General features: G+C 52.1%; 1 protein-coding gene across 1 annotated transcript; it reads left to right on the top strand.

Annotated features, from left to right (window-relative positions):
• The first annotated feature begins 14,169 nt into the window (after positions 1 to 14,169).
• Positions 14,170 to 18,152, top strand: Znf703 (zinc finger protein 703). The gene is made up of 2 exons (XM_004671503.3): positions 14,170 to 14,412; positions 15,276 to 18,152. The coding sequence occupies exons 1-2, from the start codon at positions 14,170 to 14,172 to the stop codon at positions 16,806 to 16,808; spliced, it is 1,776 nt and encodes a 591-aa protein (XP_004671560.2). The 3' UTR covers positions 16,809 to 18,152.
• The last annotated feature ends 1,268 nt before the right edge of the window (positions 18,153 to 19,420 follow it).

The following is a 19,420-nucleotide window of genomic DNA, read 5'->3' as shown; positions in this document are numbered from 1 at the left end:
GAAAAATCAGAGGTATAACTTTGTGAGGTCTAGTTTAGGACCTAGTTGGATAACAATGTACAAAGTCGTAAATCTTTGTAAAACATAAACAATTAGGAAAAGAAGTCTACTAAAATATCACAGCAAAATGATTCTTTGTTGGGGAAATGGCTCAGCAGTTAAAGGTGTTTGCTTGCAAAGCCTGCTGGCCTGAGTCCAATTCTTCACCACTGACGTAAAGCCAAAAACACAAGGTGGAAAATGCATCTAGAGTATACTTGCACTGACAGGAGGCCTTGATATACCCACCCTCCCTCTCTCTCTTTCTCTCTCTCTCTCACAAATAAAAATAGTTTTGAAAAGATTTCTTTAAAAAGAAACAAAAACAGATGACAGAAATCCTAAGAAACCATAAAAATATAGTGAAAACACACATGCACACTTATACATATAAACCAACCAGTAAACAAACCAATAACAACAAAAGACAGGAAAGAAAGAGAGAAAGAGGGAGGGAAAGAAGGGGAAGGAGCAGTAAAATAAAGGAAAAAAGGGAGAGAGGGAAGGAAAGAGGGAAGGAGGGAAGGAAGGAAGGAGAAAACAGTACCCTTGCTCTCATCTATACCATTTTGTTCTTAGACCACACTTGGGAGAAGTTTAGCGTACAGTACTGGTGCTGAGTACTCTTCAAGGGTGGAACCCAGGGAGGGCTCCGAACCCACCTCTATACCTTATCCTGAAACATACACTGGTGCTCTCGCTCTCTCTCTTCTCTCTGCCCAGTGGTTGGTTGATGTGGACTGGATGGGGAGTCTGGGTCTGGACCCCACACCATGCCCTCTGCTGCTGTCCTGTGGCCCTGGGGTCTGCTGGTGTGGACAGAGCATCAGACCCTGGGCCTGGGCAGTGGGCTGGTGCTCTCCTGCCCACCTGTGCTCAGTCATCCTACACCAAGTTTATCAAAGCAAACGCAGAATAGTTTATAGAGAATGCCCATTTTTATACAAAATGGGGAAGAAAAAAAAAAAGGCTAGAGAGATCGCTTAGTAGTTAAGGCACTAGCCTACCGACCCAGGTTCTACTTCCCCGAATGCATATAACCAGATGCACAAGGTGGTGATTGTATCTGGAGTTCATTTGCAGTGGCTAAGGCCCTGTCATGCCCATTCTCGTTCTCTCTCTCTCTCTCTCTCTCTCTGTGCGTGCGTGTGTGTGTGTGTGTGTGCGTGTGTGTTATGAAAATGGGGAAAGACTATGTATTTGCTAATATATGAACAAAGTATCTCCGGATGGATGGACAGTGAACTCACAGCACTCTTGTACCAGGGAAAGAATCAGATGGTTGGAGGAAGGATTTTCATTATCATTCTCATACTTTGGAATTTGGTGCCATGGGAATACACTTCATAGTAAATAAATAAAAAGCATTTTTCAACAAAATATAAGCAAGCTTAAGTCCCCTTTAAAGGGGCTGTATATGTAAGCACATGCTGTCAATGACCCTCTGCTTGTCGTCATCTGGTTGGTACTCGGCTCCTTGGTTCCTTCTCCATGGAGGCTGGCAGAAGGCCACTGAAATAAACACTTACTGAAGTCTTCTGATATCTTGGATTTTGTTTTTATTTCAGATGTAACTTATAATAATCAATCCACAGAACTGTCTTCTTTATTTTTGTTCTTTTGGGGGGAGGTTTTCGAGGTAGGGTCTCGCTCTAGCCCAGACTGACCTGGAATTCACTATGACCTTGAACTCACAACGATCCTCCTACCTCATCCTCCTGAGTGCTGGAATTAAAGGTGTGTGCTGCCATGCCTAGCTGTTTTGTTGTCATGGTCTAGCTATGCAGCCCAGGCTAGCTTTGAACTCATCTCCTCCTGCCTCCGCCACCTAAATGTAGGATTACAGGCATGTACCACCACATCTGGCATTCTTTTTTGTTTTTAAGTGTGTTTGCTGAAATGAGTTTGGAGCTGCATATCTTAGTTAGTTGGGAGTCTGGCCTAGGAAAGGGCACATGTTGAACAAATACCGAGTAAGGATTATGAATCATCGCTACCTCCATGGCCGAACCTCATGAGAAAGGTCAAAAGCAGGTGCAATAGCAGCACTGCACAACTGAGGTAAACACAGACTATCAGCCACCAGGTCTTCCCATGGCCTGAGTCCTGACTGGCTTCCGCTGGTGGTAGCATGTTGGGAGACACAGAGGACCTTTCACTCTACTCACAGATTCTCCTTCCACCTAAATTACAGAAGGTATCCAGCCACACTAGAATGGTGTCTACACCCCAGACAAGCATTAGTGGAAGTCTGAATTTATCTGTGAGTAAATTCCCTTTAAAAAGTTCATTTGTGGGCTGGAGAGATGGCTTAGCAGTTAATCCCTTGCCTGTGAAGCCTAAGGACTCTGGTTCGAGGCTCGATTCCCCAGGACTCATATTAGCCAGATGCACAAGGGGGTGCATGTGTCTGGAGTTCATTTGCAGTGGCTGGAGGCCCTGGCATGTCCATTCCCTCTCTCTATCTGCCTCTTTCTCACTCTGTCTGTTGCTCTCAAATAAATAATAAACAAAAAAATTTTTTAACTCATTTGTAAGAGGGGCTGGGGAGATGGCTCAGTGGTTACAAGTTCTTGTGAAACCTGCTGGCCTTGGGTTTGACTCTCAAGTATCTACTTAAAGACAGGTGCACAAAGTGGCACATTTGTCAGGAGTGTATCTGCAGTGGTAGGAGGCCCTGACACATTCATATTCATTCTCTCTCTCTCTAGGTCTCTCTCTCCCTCCCTCCTCTCAAATGAACTAAAGGATAGGGGAAAGTAGAGCTTTTGAACACTGTCTTCCAGACACAAAGTGGTAGTTGTAGTCATGACCTCAGAGCAGCTGTCATTGCCTGCACAAGACCCACATAGTATTGGGCTCATCAGCAAGTTATCATGGATGATGGAGGAGAGCAAAAACAAAAAGATATTAAAATAGAAGAGGGAATCATAGGAAAGAAGAGGAGGATTCAATGAAGGAGGGTGAGGGAAGGAGAATAAAGGATGGTCATGGGAAGGGATATATAAAGACTTTTACAGCTTTTTAATTTTAATTTTTTAAAAAAGATCTATATATGAGTTAATTTAGAAAGGAAAAAGGGTGGAGTCCAGAAAGTTAACCTTTTTTAATTAAAAAGAAATATTAGGGCTGGAGAGATGGCTTAGCTATTGAGGCACTTACCTACAAAGCCAAAGGATCCTGGTTTGATTCTCCAGGACCCACGTAAGCCAGATGCACAAGAGGATGCCTGCATCTGGAGTTTGTTTGCAGTGGCTGGAGGCCCTGGTGTGCCCATTCTCTCTCTCTCTCACTCTCTACTTCGTTCTCTCTCAAATAAAAGGAAAAAGAGAAAAAATTTTTTTAAAAGGGAATTTAAAAAAAAAGAAATTAACACTCGGGAGGCAGAGGTAGGAGGATCACCATGAGTTCGAGGCCACCCTAAGAATACAGAGTGAATTCCAGGTCAGCCTGGGCTAGAGTGAGACCCTACCTCAAAAAAAGCAAAAAAAAAAAAGAAGAAAGACATTAGAAGCTGGGCGTGGTGGCACACGCCTTTAATCCTAGCACTCGGGAGGCAGAGGTAGAAGGATCACCATGAATTCAAGGCCACCCTGAGACTACATAGTGAATTCCAGGTCAGCCTGAGCTAGAGTGAGACCCTGCCTCAAAAAAAAAGAAAGAAAGAAAGAAAGAAAGAAAGAAAGAAAGAAAGAAAGAAAGAAAGAAAGAGAGAAAGAAATTAGAGAAAAGGATCAAATCAAAGCAAAGATGAATAAAGAACAAAATAAAATAACAGTGCATTTGCCAGACACATGTCTATGATCCCAGGACTTGGGGGGCTTAGGGAAGAGGATCATGTGTTCAAGGCTAGCCTGGGTTATATAGCCAGACAGTCTTCAAAGGGGGTGAGGATGCGTCTGTGCTTACAGGATAAAATTCATCAATGTGTCACCACTGTGACAAATACCCGAGGACAAAACTTAAAGAAGGGAAAATTGATTTTGACTCATGGTTTCTGCAGTTTCGGTCTATGGTGGTTTAGTCCCTCGCTTTGAGCCTGAGGCAGGACCAAACACCGTGGCAGAGAGTACGTAACGGAGCAAAGCTGTTCAGCCAGGACGTGTCAAAAGAGTGACAAGGGCCAGAACCAAGACACAGAACCTGTTTCCTCCAACTAAGCCCTACCTCCTACTTTCCAACCTTCCAATCATGCCAGTCAGGAAGGGTCTGGCCACACAAGCACAAGGACCTGAGTTTGATCCCCAGAACCCACATAAAGTGAAGCATGGCAGTGCAAGCCTGAAATCCCAGCACTGGGAAAGCAGAAATTGGAGAAGCGCTTGTGTTTGCTAACTAGTTTGTTTAACCAAATCCACGAGCTCCAGGTTCACTGAGAGTCCCTGTCTCAAAAACTAAGGTGGAAAACTATAAAGGAAGATACCTGATATCTGCCTCCGGCCTATGCACACACATGTGTGCGCATGCACACATACACACACAAACACATGACAAATCCATCAACTGATTGAGCCACCAATTATGTCAGCGTGCCCATGATTCACTCTTCTAAAAAGCCACACCTCTCAACATTGTACTGGGGGCCAAGACTTCAACACACGAGCCTTTCATATTGAAACTGAAAGAGAATAGGAGCAGCAAGACAGCTTTTTTATAGCTAGTCAGACAGGGACAGAGGCTCAAGAAGAACATGGATGTCACCTTGCCTGCCCTGGCAGGACTAGAACCCCCGTCTGATCCAGTGTCATCCCAAGATGGCTGCAAGCAATTCCTCAGCAACAGTTTCCTGCTTCTTCTTCAACTTAGCAGCCCTGTGGACTGGCTCCTCCTGAGTCAGCCCTGGAGTCCACCAACTAATCAAGTCTCTCCCTCATACATCTAAGTCAGATGATGAGGCTCATCCTAATTGAATGTTTGCTTCATGTAAGTGGCCTGACCGCACATGTAAAACTTCTCTTCCTCCTCTGAATCCGTCGGGACACAAGCATGTACGTCTCCCAGTCTCTTCTCCCACTTCCTAGCCTGGCTGGGGAGGGGAGAGGATTTCTTGTTGTGCACTTTTCAACCGTGTTTTGGGGTGTGTGATCTCTCCTTAAGCTCTGAGTCTTTTACTATCTCTTAATTCTCCTGGCCACCTCCCATTTGAGGATGGTCTTTTGGCTCTCATGCTTTGCTTTCTGTGTGTGTGTGTGTGTGTGTGTGTGTGTGTGTGTGTGTGTGTGTGCGCGCGTGCGTGCGGACCCATACTTATCCCTGTGTGAGGGAGTCTTTCTCCATCTTCCCTCTTTCTTCTTGGGCAGGCTGGGTAGGGGGAGAACATTTTTTTGGCTTGGGCTTCCCTGCTAGCCTTCCCTCTGGATCCTAGCTCTCCCTAAAATAAATCTTATGGGCTGGAGAGACAACTTAATGGTTAAGCGCTTGCCTGTGAAGCCTAAGGACACCAATTCAAGGCTCGATTCCCCAGGACCCACGTTAGCCAGATGCACAAGGGGGCACACGCGTCTGGAGTTCATTTGCAGTGGCTGGAGACCCTGGCGCGCCCATTCTCTCTCTATCTGCCTCTTTGTCTCTCACCCTCAAATAAATAAATAAAAAGAATTTTTTTAAATAAACCTCATAATTTATAATTTACCCTTCTCAAAATCCATGTTTTCAGTTCTTGGCTAACTCAGATAAAGACACAGAAATTGGAATTCATGAGCCTGGGATATCCTGCATCTTTATGGAATTTAATCTTTTCCAGGATGTAAAATCATGAGTCATAAAGAACAACAGACTGAGCAGGATATAAGGTAGGACTCCCTCATTTAAAAAAAAAAAAAAAAAAAAAAAAAAAAAAAAAAAAAAAAAACGTAAGTATATAAATACCCAAAGGAAAAGGCTGTGTTCCCTTCTGTGAGGTGCTGAATGCTCATGAAAGATGGAAGGTCTGGGCTCCTGGCTCCCTGTCTTTACCCACAGGGGATCAGGCCTGCACCTACCAAGTGCTCAATAAACAGTCATTGAGAGGATAACTAACTGAATTCCTCAATCCAATCCAAATAATTGGATGAATGAATGCTTCCCCCTTTTTCTGCCTCAGTTTCCTCCCAACCTTATCAGATGACAGGAAATCCTGGTGGAGGTGGACAACCCTGAGGAGAATTGCAGTTTGCCTCCTGTGTCCCGCTACTTTCTCCCACCTCCAGTAGCTTCCTTCATCAGACGCTTACTTTCTCAGACCTCAGGGGCCAGCAATCGGCACTGCACCCCAGTGCGACCTCTCTGCCTAAGCAACCTGGTAAACTGCTTGTCCTCTCTGGGTCTGAATGGTTATAAAACAGGCATAGCAGTCTAGTGCCTGCCCGATTGGCTTGCTGTGAGAAATAATGAATTAGCACATGTAAAGTGCTCAGAACAGTATCTTGTACACAGTAAGTGTTCAATAAATTCTACCTGGTTGAAACCCTCACTGTGTGCTAATCACAATTGATGTGTGGGGTGATAACAAAACAAGGTACGCCCCAGCCATATTTCCAACTTAAAGGAGGAATTTCGTGGCTGGGGATTTAACACCATGGTAGAGGACTTATCTAGCTTGCAGTCTGACCCCTAGCACTGGTGAGGAGCAAGGTTGTTCTAAGAAATGTGTAGGCCCAAAGGGATAAAGTAGTCAAAGGTGGATGCCCAGGCTGATGTATGAGGTCTAGGCAGTCAAGGAAGGCTGACTTCAAAAGCACAGCTCTTGTACCCCCTGACCCAGGCCTGCCTGGCTCCCCGGGGCTGATGAGTGACAAGCAAAACCACTTCTTCACAGCGCCTGCTCAAGGGCCCAAATCAAAAGGACAAGCCTGAAGATAACCCTGGGTCTACATTTCCTTTTGTCCTTCTGCCCACTTCATCTCTAAAGGAAATTCTTGGGGGAAGAAAAGGAGGTAATTCCTAGTCCTTTTCTCAGGAGTCACCGCCCCATCCACAGGGCAGCAGAGGCAATAGAAGTGAGCGGACCAATGGCAGCAAGGATTTAAGACTGGCTGACTGCTAACCCCACTTCTGCCCCCTTCACTGAGTGCCTTGCAGCTCTCCCTGAGGCTCTCAGTCTATTTCTTCTTCTGTCATACAGGTGTAATAAAACCTGCCCCAAATAACTCTAAAACTGAAGAAGAGGACCACAAGAATATTCATTTGGGAGACTGAGGCAAGAGAATTGAGAATTCAGGGCCACTCTGGGTTACATAGTGAGACCCTGTCCCTAAAATACTTTCACATGGTTACATAGTCAACACTTTAAAAAAATATATGGTTGTCGGGGGCTAGAGAGATGGTTTAGCAGTTAAGGAATTTGCCTGCAAAGTCTGATTACCCAGATTTGACTCTCCAGAACCCACCCAGATGCACATGGTGGCACATGCATCTGGAGTGCATTTGCAGTGGCTTAGAGGCCCTGGCCTGCACATATTCTCCCTCTCTCTCTCTCTCTCTCTCTCTCTCTCCCTCTCTCTCTCTCCCCCTCTCTCTCATAAATAAAAATAAAATACTTTAAAGTATGGGCATACATATTAACTCGGTTGTGAATATGGTAAGGTAAGAAATAAATAAGTAGCCCTATATGTATAATACTTATATAAACATTTAGAGCTGGGGATATAGCTCAGGGGTAGAGTGCTTACCTAATATGAGCAATGCCCTGGGTTTGATTCCTACCACCACAAGAAGATAAAAGAGGAAGGAAGGAATGGAGAGAGACAGGGAGGGAAGGGAAAGGAGGGGAACAGAGGGGAGGAAAAGGAAGGGAAGGGAAGAGAAGGGAGAGAAAGGAAAGGAGAGGAAGGGAGGGGTGGGGGAAAGAGAAGGAAGGGAGGGGAGAAGAAGGAAGGGGAGGGGAAGGAAGGGAAGGGAAGGGAAGGGAAGAGAAGAGAAGAGAAGAGAAGAGAAGAGAAGAGAAGAGAAGAGAAGAGAAGAGAAGAGAAGAGAAGAGAAGAGAAGAGAAGAGAAGAGAAAAGGGAGAGACAGAAAGGAGGGAGAGAGAGAAAGAAGGGAGGGAAGAAGAGGAAAGAAGCGAGAGAGAAAGAGGAAAGAAGGGAGGGAGAAAGAGGAAGAGAAAGTAGGAGGGAGGGAAGGGGACACGGAGAGGCACAATAAGGAAGAATTATCGGTCACTTATTGTACTGAAAATGCCTGAATTCACACCCCAGCCTTATTGTTATCATACAAGCTTGGACCTTGGAAAAATGCTTAATCGCACTATGCCTCATTTCCTCCTCTGGGAAAAGGGCTAACAACAGGATCTACCTCTTGGGTTTTCTGCAGGGGCGGAGTGAGATAGTGAATGCAAAGTGCTTAGAACATTGCTACACTCATGCTGGCTACTGTTTTGATGGTCAAATACTGCTGGGCAATAAGAACACAGAGGATGGGGAAAATAGATGCGCCCACAGTCCCGTGGGAGGTGAGACAAAACACAGATAAAGGCAGTGACGGGACATACCAGGAGCTATGTGGACATAAAAAGGGAGCTTTTGACTGGAGCGTGGTGGCGCACGCCTTTAGTCCCAGCACTGGGGAGGCAGAGGTAGGAGGATCGCCATGAGTTCAAGGCCACCCGGAGACTACACAGTAAATTCCAGGTCAGCCTGGGCTAGAGTGAGACCCTACCTGGAAAAAAAAAAGGGGGGGGGAGCGGAGCTCGTGGTTGCAGCTGGCTTCTTCTGGGTCTTGCCTGTTTGCTGTCACAGGTCCTCAGTGACCCGATCACGCCCCAGGCTGCGTCTGGTGGGGGCTGAGGTAGGGGCTCCAGAGCCCTGGGGGGCACAGTGCTAACTCAGGGCTCCTGGCCAAGGCAGTAATTGCCAGCCACTGGAAGACATAAAGCGCAAGGAAGGAAAACCAAATTCCCTATGAAACAAGAGTTTGCAGAGCTCTTACAGCTTGTTTTTTTTTTTAAAAAAAAAATGTAAATAGTTACCCAGCAAGATATTATTTCATGTTGCTGCCATTAGGGTTTGAGTGTTATGCAGAGAGATGATCATTCAGGCAATTCTGCCCCAGCAAGGAGTAGAAACTGCATATTAACCCCACACAGCAAATCTACCACCTCTCCTCTCCATCTGACTCAAGCATTTTTTTTTTTCCTGGGTGGTGAATTTTATGTAAATTGAAGTTGTGAAAAAAACTATGAATATTCACAGTTCTCTAAAGGTTTTTCTGGGGGTATTTTTTTTTTTTAATGAGCCTGAAAGAGAGGTTGCTGTCACTTCCCCAGAACTCCCAGCCTGGGCTCAGATCTTCTGGACTTGGGCGCTGATATGTGGACGCATGTACACTCCCCAGAGCAATTTTCCTAAGATAGAGTCAGTGCACCGCATCACAGCCATCATGTACCAGTGCTCCACGTGTGACCTGCGTTGTCTGCTTGTGGTCTCCTGAAGCTGGCTGACCACACGTAGATTGTACGCATGAGAAACCCGAAGCTTAGGGAGATTAACTCGCCCAGAGTGACCACGCAACATGGTTTAGAGGCCTGACTTCCAGGGACCTAACTCCACAAAGCTGCCTCTCGGCGTCCTGTGACTTTGGGTGATCATGTTTGCATTCCCCACTCTCTTCTGCTTTAACTGGGCTGACAACAGTACCCAGTGTCTATGGAGATCTTGGTATGGTATCAGCCATACTTGTAATCCCAGCACAAAGGAGACAGGATGATCATGAGTTTGAGGCCAGCCTGATGTACACAGTGGAGACTATCAAAAGAAAGAAAGAGAGCTGGGCATGGTAGCCCATGCCTTTAATCCCAGCACTTGGAAGGCAGAGGTAGGAGGATTGACTTGAAGGCTACCCTGAGATGACATAGTGAATTCCAGGCCAGCCCATACTACAGCAAGACCCTACCTCTAAAAACCAATAAAAAGAAAGAAAGAAAAAGAGGGAAGGAAGGAAAGGAAAAGAAAGAGAAGGAAGGAAACTTCTTCATAATAGTAATTCTTCATGACAGTATAATGGAAACAGCCTTAGTCAGTCATGGTCTCTCCCAGGTGACAATCTGTTCCTTTGAAAAGTGCCCTTCCTTGTAGGCCTCTAAGGACCTAATGTAGAACTCTGTATGGGTTGATGTTAAGCAAATATCACATAGAGATTGGTTGGGGGGAGGGGGTTCAAGGCAAGGTCTCACTCTAGCCCAAGCTGACCTGGAACTCACTCTGTAGTCCCAGGCTGTCCTCAAACTCTTGGCAATCCTCCAACCTCTACAACCCCCCCCCCAACAGAGTGTTAGCATTAAAGGCATGTGCCACCATGCCCAGCTGCAAATATAGATTATAATAATCATCTGAAAATGTGTGTATATGTATATGTGTGTGCATGCCATGGTGTGTGTGTTTGTCAAAAGACAACCTGGTAGTGTTGGTCTCTCCTTATAACTTTGATAAGATCTCTCTCAATCGCTCGCTCTCTCGCTCTCTCTCTCTCTCTCTCTCTCTGTCTGTCTTCACCCACTCCCATGTGTGAGGTGCAGGGTTTCTTCAGAGAAGGACAGACTAGCTGGCTTCACAAGATTCAGGATTCTGCTGGCTCTCTCCCCACTGCCAAAGGCACTTTGGGATTACAGACGTGTGTTACTTTGCATCTGACTTTATGTGGGTGGCGGAGATTTGAACTCAGGTTGGCAGGTTTGCAGAGCAAGCACCCTTAAGCACTGAGCCATTTCCCCAGCCCTTGCAAGTGGTTTAATTAGGCTTCTGGCCTGGATCAACATGGCTTTCCATTTTCTCTCAGAAGGCAGTTGGATGACCCAATCAAAGAAGTCCAGCCGTGGGCCTCAGGGCTCAGTGGGTAAAGTGCTTGCACCACAAGCATGAGGCCCAAGATCAGATCCCCACAGTTCACGCAGAAGTGCCAGGTGCAGGGTGCGCCCTGTAATCCCAGTCCTGGGGAGGTGAAGACAGAAGGATCCGCAGGGTTTGTTGGCTGAGGAGTCAAGCTGAATCAGTGAGCTGTAAGTTCCCTGAAAGATCCTGTCTCAAAAAGAAAAGTGGGAAGTCACTTGAGGAATATACCTAATGTCAACCTCTGGCTTGCACATATACGTATGTGTACGTGCACCCACACACATGCCAACTGCATACACCTACACCACACACACATTCAGGCAAAAAAAGCCTGCTGCCCTCACCTGGACCCCAAAGTTGTCCCAACCCTCTGTACTCCCTGTCCTACACACTGTCCAGAAAGGAGGGGCAGGCTTGAGTCTCACAGCCTTTCAGTAGCCCAGGCTGGCCTCACACTCATTCTGTAGCCCAGGCTGGCCTCACACTCATTCTGTAGCCCCAGGCTGGCCTCACACTCATTCTGTAGCCCAGGCTGGCCTCACGCTCATTCTGTAGCCCCAGGCTGGCCTCGAACTCCTGGCGATCCTCCTACTGCAGTCTTCTAAGTGCGGGGGTTAAAGGTGTGAGCCAACACACCCAGCTTGGGAATGAGGATTCTTACAAGGTATTATTGTAGGCAAACTGCCTATCCCCCACTCCCAGCCTGGCCGGGGTATCTGTACCTCCTGCCTCCCTTCCTTTCATTCGTTTGCCACCTTTTCTCTCCAAGTAGTGAGTAGATAACTCCACTGTCCTTTCTGGTGCCTCCCGCCCCCTCTTTTCCATCTACATTCCTAAGTGTCTACTCTCTCCCTCCCAACTTATTTGCCATTAATCATTTCTAACACACATCTGCTTGGGTTCTAGAAAGATTCTTGGCACACTCTTGCAGCTGGGCTGGTTACAATAATCAAGTCTTTCATCTTTTACTGCCTCCGACGTCTTCCCTCTTCCCAGTTCTGCCTCCTCAAAAAAGCAGCTTACAAAGATCAGTGCTGCGCCCCTTCCTTTCTTCTGCTGTTGGCCCTCGGCTGAAGCAGCCTCCCAAAGGCCAAATGGCCATGTAAGTTAGAGTAGCCCTGCAGCGGGCTTTCTTTTTTCTTGTTTGCTTGTTTGTGGAGACAAGGTCTTACTACAGCGCAGGCTGACCTCAAACCAATAATCCTCCTGTGAAAGCTTCCTGAGCGCTGAGCCACCACGCCTGGTGGGCAGTGGAATTTTAAAGGCAGCAGTGGCCGTGACCATGAGGTCAAAATGCAGACAGTGGCATAAGTAGAGCTAATGGAGATCAGAGAGTCTGGCACATTGGAGTACGTGGGATCATCCCTTTCCCCTCTCATTCCTGTGTCCCTCTTGCTGCAACATAGAAAGAGGCCACCTCCCAGTCTGGGTAGTGTTCCTGACCATTTGTTTTGAACTAACTTTACTAGGATCGAGGGTGAGGGAAGGAAGGCCTGCATAATTTCTAAGAGGTTATGCACACGGCCTCCAAAGCAGTATGGATCTGGGGAGCACGCTGAGTTCAGTGTGCAACTGATGTGGCCTTGGAGCCGTGCCTGCTTTCTTCTCTCCTGAGCATGCTAAAGGTCATGGTTTTTCCTTCTACGGGTGATTACTTCTTTTCCTTTGAAGATCCTTTGAAATATTCTGCTCCCATCTTGAGCCTCTCACGTTGTCTCAGGACTGTGGTCAGCACTCAGTCAGAAACAAGTGCTCCTGGGGCAACAGGCCTCGAGTGGCAGGTCTGACAAGCAGAGTGACGGGTGGATGGAGATGGGAAAGCGGCACTCAAAGAGAGTGGGAGACCAGCGTGCCCCCCCTGGCCGCCAGCACGCAGAGCGGTAACTCTGGAGGCCGCCTACGAAGGACCAGCCCCGCCCTCTGACTGAGCTGAGAAAGGAAACTTTAAGGTCAGGACGATGACGACATAAAACCTGCCCAGCTTGAAACAGGCATTGTACACTTCTCCAGAAGGCACCAGGGAGTCCGAGAGGAACTGTTTTTGTGTGGTTGTGGGTTTTGGGTTTGTTTTTTTTTTTCTTCAAAGCAGGATGTCTCTCTAGCCCAGGCTGACCTGAAATTCATTCTGTAGGCCAGACTGGCCTTGAACTCGCTACCTAAGCCTGCCAAGTGCTGAGGCTAAAGGAGTGCGTCACCGCTTTCGGTTGGTATTTTTTTTTAATTATTTTATTGGTTTTTCGAGGTAGGGTCTCACTCTGGCCCAGGCTGACCTGGAATTCACTATGTAGTCTCAGGGTGGCCTCGAACTCACGGCGATCCTCCTATCTCTACCTCCCGGGTATTGTTATTTTTAATAAAAAGTTTTATTTCCGAATTCTCCCTGCTTCTGAAAATGATGACGGTGACAGGGCATATCTCTGTAGTTTGGGTCGGTCCTGCAGCGTTTAGAGCACCTCTCCTCTGAGACACCATCTCTCCTATGACCCCAACTCCGCCCAAAACAGCAGTTCAATGAGGAAGCGTGATGCTTTTAAGCAAGGCACGGGCAAGAAATCCGAAACACACCTGAACACGACCTCAAACCCGGTGCGCGAGCCAGGCGCTCCCAGCCCAGGGGACCGCGTTCGGTGAGGCCCACGTCCCCGGGGAAGGGAGTCCTCGGTGCCGGCGGCGCGGCGAGCGCTGCCCGGGGAATAGTGGACGATCGCAGCCGGGAGTGGCCAATGAGGGGCAGGAGAACCGGCCGGGGCCGCGCGGGGCTCCCGGGTCTCCGCCCACACCCCCCCCACGAGACCTCCGGGGGAGGGGTGGCACCCGCGCCCCGCCCCCACCCGGGACCCGGGGTGTGACGGCCAGGGCCGGCGGAGGACTGCGAGCCCCCAGCCCCGGGTCCCGAAGAAGCCCGGTCCCCCGGCGAGATCCCCGTGAAGCCCCGGGCCAGGCGAGGAGGACTGGCGAGCCGGCCGAGAGCCCTTTAAGACGCTCCCCACCCACCGGCGGCGCCCGCCTCCGCCCGCCGCTCTCCCCGCCCCGGGGTCCCGGCGAGAGCTGCGATTGGGCGGGCGCGGCGATCCCTTTGAAGTGTGGCTGCGGATCGCGGCTATTTGACGTGCGGCTCGCGGAAGGCGAAGGTTTTTTGTGTGGCTCGGCCGGGCTAGCGGCGGCGGCGGCGGCGAAGGAGGAGGAGGAGGAGGAGGGGAGGCGGCGCGGAGGCGCGACGACCGCGGCACGGTGCTCGGCGCGGCGGAGCGAGCCCACCCGGCCCGGGAGCTCGCCTCCCGGTGCTCCCCCGCCCTCCCCGCCCCCCCAGCGGCGCTGCCTCCTCCAAATGAGCGATTCGCCCGCTGGATCTAACCCAAGGACGCCCGAAAGCAGCGGCAGCGGCAGCGGCGGCGGCGGGAAGAAGCCGGCGGTGCCGGCGGTGGTGTCGCTCCTGCCCCCGGCGGACCCCCTGCGCCAGGCGAACCGGCTCCCTATCCGGGTCCTGAAGATGCTGAGCGCTCACACCGGTCACCTCCTGCACCCAGAGTACCTGCAGCCGCTCTCCTCCACTCCGGTCAGCCCCATTGAGGTCAGTCTCCCGACAGCAGCCCGCCCGGGCGCCGACCCCGTCCGCCCCACCATTCTGGGCCCGTGGCCCTGCTCCCCTTGGCTCAGTGCGACACCCAAGTCTGGCGGGGCTGGCTGGCTTGGCTGCGTGAAGGAGGGATCAGACTCCCCTCTGGGTTCTCTCCAGGCTCCCCCGCGGCTCTTCCCCTCTGGCTCTCTGGAGCTACGTTGTCTCTGGAATTGTATTTTGCTCTTGGAGTGTCCAAAGGTGATCTCTCCCTGGGCCTTCCAGTCTCCTCCACCCCAACTTGTCCTCTGAGTCCCAGGCTGCTTGGCTCCCTCTCCCACTTTGTTGGGGCACACCACAGGGCACCCAGGCATTCCTGGTCGCAGGTCTTTCTTCCTCCCACTCCCCTGGGTACCTTCCCCAGCAGGGAGGGAGCTACTAAGAGCCCCAACTGCGGCCCAGCCTTTATTTAGGGAGGCACCTCTCCGGGTTTCTACCCCGGGGCGCCATCTCCTGAAACCCGTCCCAAGCGAAGTTCTCCCGAACTATAAGCTATAAGTTTCCCTGGGACTAAAGGAAGAGGTGGGGAGGGGGGTGGCGTGGGGTGTGGGTTAGATCAAAGGGACTTGTCGCTGCCGGAAGTCACCTTATCCCGCGATGGTCTTTAGTGGACCCCTCTCCCCTGCCGAGCTCCCCGGGGGCGCACCGCAGGGAGGGCGCGGTTCCGCCCCGCCGCCTCGCCCGGCCCTCCTCTCCCGACCCTGGGCGCGCTAGGCCCCCGCGGCGACGTCGGTGCGCGGCCGGGCGCCCCCGGCTGGCTCGCTGGGTCTCCCGGTCTCAACCCTTCTCTCCCCTCCTCCCGCCGCTGTCTCCCACAGCTGGACGCCAAGAAGAGCCCCTTGGCACTGCTAGCCCAGACCTGCTCGCAGATCGGCAAGCCCGACCCGCCGCCATCGTCCAAGCTCAACTCCGTCGCGGCCGCGGCCAACGGGCTGGGAGCCGAGAAGGACCCGGGCCGCTCCGCCCCCGGCGCCGCCCCCGCCTCCGCGGCGCTCAAGCCGCTGGCGGACGCCCCCGCCGAGGACAAGTCCAGCTTCAAGCCCTACTCCAAGGGCGCTGGCGGCGGCGACTCCCGCAAGGACGGCGGCTCCTCCTCCGTGTCCTCCGCTTCCTCTTCGTCTTCCTCGTCCCCCGGAGACAAGGCGGGCTTCAGGGTCCCCAGCGCCGTCTGCCCTCCCTTTCCCCCGCATGGAGTGCCGGTCTCCGCGTCTTCAAACTCGTCCTCGCCGGGAGGCTCCCACGGAGGCTCCCCGCACCACTCTGACTGCAAGAACGCCGGCGGCGGCGGCGGCGGGGAGCCGGACAAGAAAGACCAGGAGCCCAAGCCCAGTCCCGAGCCAGCCGCAGTGAGCCGCGGCGGCGGCGCTGGGGACTCTGGCACCCACGGGGTCCCCGACGCTGGGGCCTCGGGGCGCAAGTCGGAGCCGCCCTCGGCTCTGGTAGGGGCCGGCCACGTGGCTCCCGTGTCACCCTACAAACCGGGCCACTCGGTGTTCCCGCTGCCGCCCTCCAGCATCGGCTACCACGGCTCCATCGTGGGCGCCTACGCCGGCTACCCGTCTCAGTTCGTGCCTGGCCTGGATCCTAGCAAGTCTGGCCTTGTGGGAAGCCAGCTGTCCGGGGGGCTGGGTCTGCCACCGGGCAAGCCCCCCAGCTCCAGTCCGCTCACTGGGGCGTCCCCGCCCTCCTTCCTACAGGGATTATGCCGTGACCCCTACTGCCTGGGAGGCTACCACAGCGCCTCGCACCTCGCGGGCTCCAGCTGCTCCACTTGCAGCGCGCACGACCCGGCTGGGCCCGGCCTGAAGGCTGGGGGTTACCCTCTGGTCTACCCTGGGCACCCCCTGCAACCCGCCGCGCTCTCGTCCAGCGCCGCCCAGGCTGCGCTCCCGGGCCATCCTCTCTACACCTATGGCTTCATGCTGCAGAACGAACCGCTGCCCCACAGCTGCAACTGGGTGGCGGCCAGCGGGCCCTGCGACAAGCGCTTTGCCACCTCGGAGGAGCTGCTCAGCCACCTACGGACTCACACGGCCTTGCCCGGCGCTGAGAAACTTCTGGCCGCCTACCCCGGGGCCTCGGGCCTGAGCAGCGCCGCCGCCGCGGCCGCCGCCGCCGCCTCTTGCCATCTGCACCTCCCCCCTCCCACCGCCCCCGGCAGCCCGGGATCGCTGTCTTTGCGGAGTCCACACACTTTGGGACTAAGCCGATACCACCCCTACGGCAAGAGCCACTTATCCACAGCTGGGGGGCTGGCAGTGCCGTCCCTCCCCACAGCCGGACCCTATTACTCACCATATGCGCTGTACGGACAGAGACTGGCCTCGGCCTCCGCGCTTGGATACCAGTAACCACAGTTCTGGCCCGTTCCAGCCCTCCCAGGCCCGTCCGCCCCTGTCCCCTCTGCCCGTTCCGCTGCAACCTCCACTACTGCTTATCCCTGCCAGGATCCTACCCAGACCCTCCCCACCGGACTGTGTATTTATTTACTGTAATGTTAGCTTACAAGCTGGGAATATAAGTGCATTAACGGCCCACACGAGTCAATGGTATGCAGAAAGTCTATGTTCCCCCAAATAATATTAACCACGCAGATAACTACATGACCCCTCCCCTCTTCCTTTCTCTCTCTCTCTCTCTCTCTCTCTCTCTCTCTCTTTTTCTGAGATACGTTTGTTGGTTTTTCTTGTTTTTTAACTGGTTTGGTTTTAGGGACTGGAGGTAGTTAAGGTCGTTCTTCTCATGTAGTCTCCCATCTTGGGAGTTTCTTGCATGGTTCTTGACTGTTAAAACTGCATTTCTTCCCTTTCTCTTTTTCTTCCTTTCCCCTCCATTCCCTCTTGTTTCCTTTCGTGAGAGGTTTGGATTTTTTTTTTCTTTATACAAGTAACAGATTTTTGTTGTTGAAGGGGGCAGTCTTGGTGGCTGGAGGTCTTGAGCTTTATTGATGGGAAACTGCTCTGTAACTTTCCCCAGCAACTCTCTCCTAGAGCACTTGGTCCTGGGCCCTGCCCTCCGCCCCCACCCCCTTCACTGCAACCTTGCTCCCCCAGGTTGCCCTGAGCTCGGACAGCCCTGGCATCACCAGCAGGCTTTCCCCCATGGTGGGTGCAATGGTCTCCTCCAGAGCCTGAGGTCCACCGTCCCTTCCCCGCCCTTCCTGGACCCACACCCGGCAGTAAGGCTGCAGACGGTGGGGACCTGTAGGGTGCGTCTTTCCCATTTGAAGCAGGCCCCGCTGGCACGAAATTTTGCTCTTTATGTTTTGTGACGTACTTTATGGTCCTTGTTTTTTCTTCTCCCTACTTAAGACTGTGGCCCCTCCCCTGGCGGCAGGGGCGGGGCCCGTGATCCAAGCTGGATTCCTCCAAAGCAGACCAGTCCCAAAGTCAGCTGACGTTACAACCTGGGTAACCCCGTCGGGGGCAGGCTGGGGACTCAGGGAGCCCTCGGGTCGCAGCAGCCCCTTCGCCCTGTCCCAGGCCTGAGCCTGCAGTCCCCAAAGCTAGCTGTGGGTTTCAATGGGCTCCCACAGTGGCCAGGATCGATGACTCGACATGGTCTTCTCCACACACCTTACCTCCCTCCCGGTCTTATGCAGCAGCGCCGGGGCTGCGGGGCCTCTAGGGGGGTGAATAGAGCTCTCCCTTGGTAAGACTTATTTTGTTAATAAATGGAATACTTGGCTATATTCACACCGTGGTGTTTCTCTTGCCTCACCCAGAATCCCACTTCCAGACACCTAAGCAATTGCTCTTTTGCTTTTTTTAAGGCAGTGTCTCTCTTTAGCCCAGGCTGGCCTGGAATTCACTCAGCCCAGACTGGCCTTGAATTTACAGCGAGTCTCCTACCTGAGCTTCCAAAGTGCTGGGATTAAAGAAAGGTGTGAGCCACCACGCCTAGCTCTCTTCTTTCATTTTTGTTTAAAACGCCTTAGGGTTTCCTTCTGAGATTGCTGTTCAAAGACAAGTTTAATGCCTTTTCTCAAAGCGGGAGGAGGGAACTTGTGCCAACGTATTGTAAATAACATAAAACCACCTTTAAGTTTTCCCCCACTTGGTTGTTTGGCTCCCAGAATCACTTCAAAGGCCTTGGCATTTCCTGGGGCCAGGGTGGAGGGTGTGTGTGAAAGTGGATCTTCTGGGCCCAAATTCGAGATGCCAGGGGCTGAGAAAGGGAACCGGGACTCAGAGCTCAAGCCAGCTTTCAAGCAGAACTGTCCGGAGCCCGGCGGAAGGGTGGGCAGAGACCGCGTGCCTCTGGCGCCATCTGGTGGTAAGAAGATGAGCTACAGGTTGAGGAAGGCCACGACTAGCCTCCAGGACCGCTAAAGGCTGATGATTTCTACTTGATGCATTGGTAGGGAGGGGGTCCTCTTTATCCGATCAGAGTTTCTCAATGTTTGGGGGCTTCCCTCTGCCAGCGCTGGGTTACTGACTTGGGTCATCTGCGACTCTGAAAATCTGTTTTGGATTTTGCTGAGTACTTGCAGCCTAAAAGCTTTCTGATCCCCATGGGGCAGACTTTCTCTGGCCGTTGAGGGCCGGGGTGCCATTTATTGGGGTGTCGGCCAGGCACCTGCCTACTACGCAGAATAATGGTCCCGCAGGGAATGTCCAGGACCCACTGCGCCCAGGCGCCCACTGGAGTCACCAACTCCGGGGGTAGACTGGCTCCTGCTGGCGACAGGCAGTGCGCAGCCGAGGCCCGCCCCTGGGACCCCGGACGTCCGCCCGGCATCCGCAGAGGTGGTCCAGCTGCGGGCAGGCACCTGTTTGATGGACGCGCCCCCCAACAAGGGTACCGGGGCGCCGCGTGGATGTGGGATGTGTTGGTGCTGTGTGCTGTGTGCTGTTCCTTGTCCGTCGTTGTTCCATTGAACAGATGGTTGATGCCTGGAGGACCGGGAGCTTCCGGAGCATCTGTAGGCAAGGCGTGAGGGCGCCAGGTGCGGATTCTTTCC

The sequence above is a fragment of the Jaculus jaculus genome, chromosome 12 (genome assembly GCF_020740685.1).
Source record: "Jaculus jaculus isolate mJacJac1 chromosome 12, mJacJac1.mat.Y.cur, whole genome shotgun sequence".
In the NCBI taxonomy this organism is placed as follows: domain Eukaryota; kingdom Metazoa; phylum Chordata; class Mammalia; order Rodentia; family Dipodidae; genus Jaculus; species Jaculus jaculus.
The sequence above is the reverse complement of the archived record's forward strand: the minus strand, read 5'-3'. Positions and strand labels throughout refer to the sequence as shown.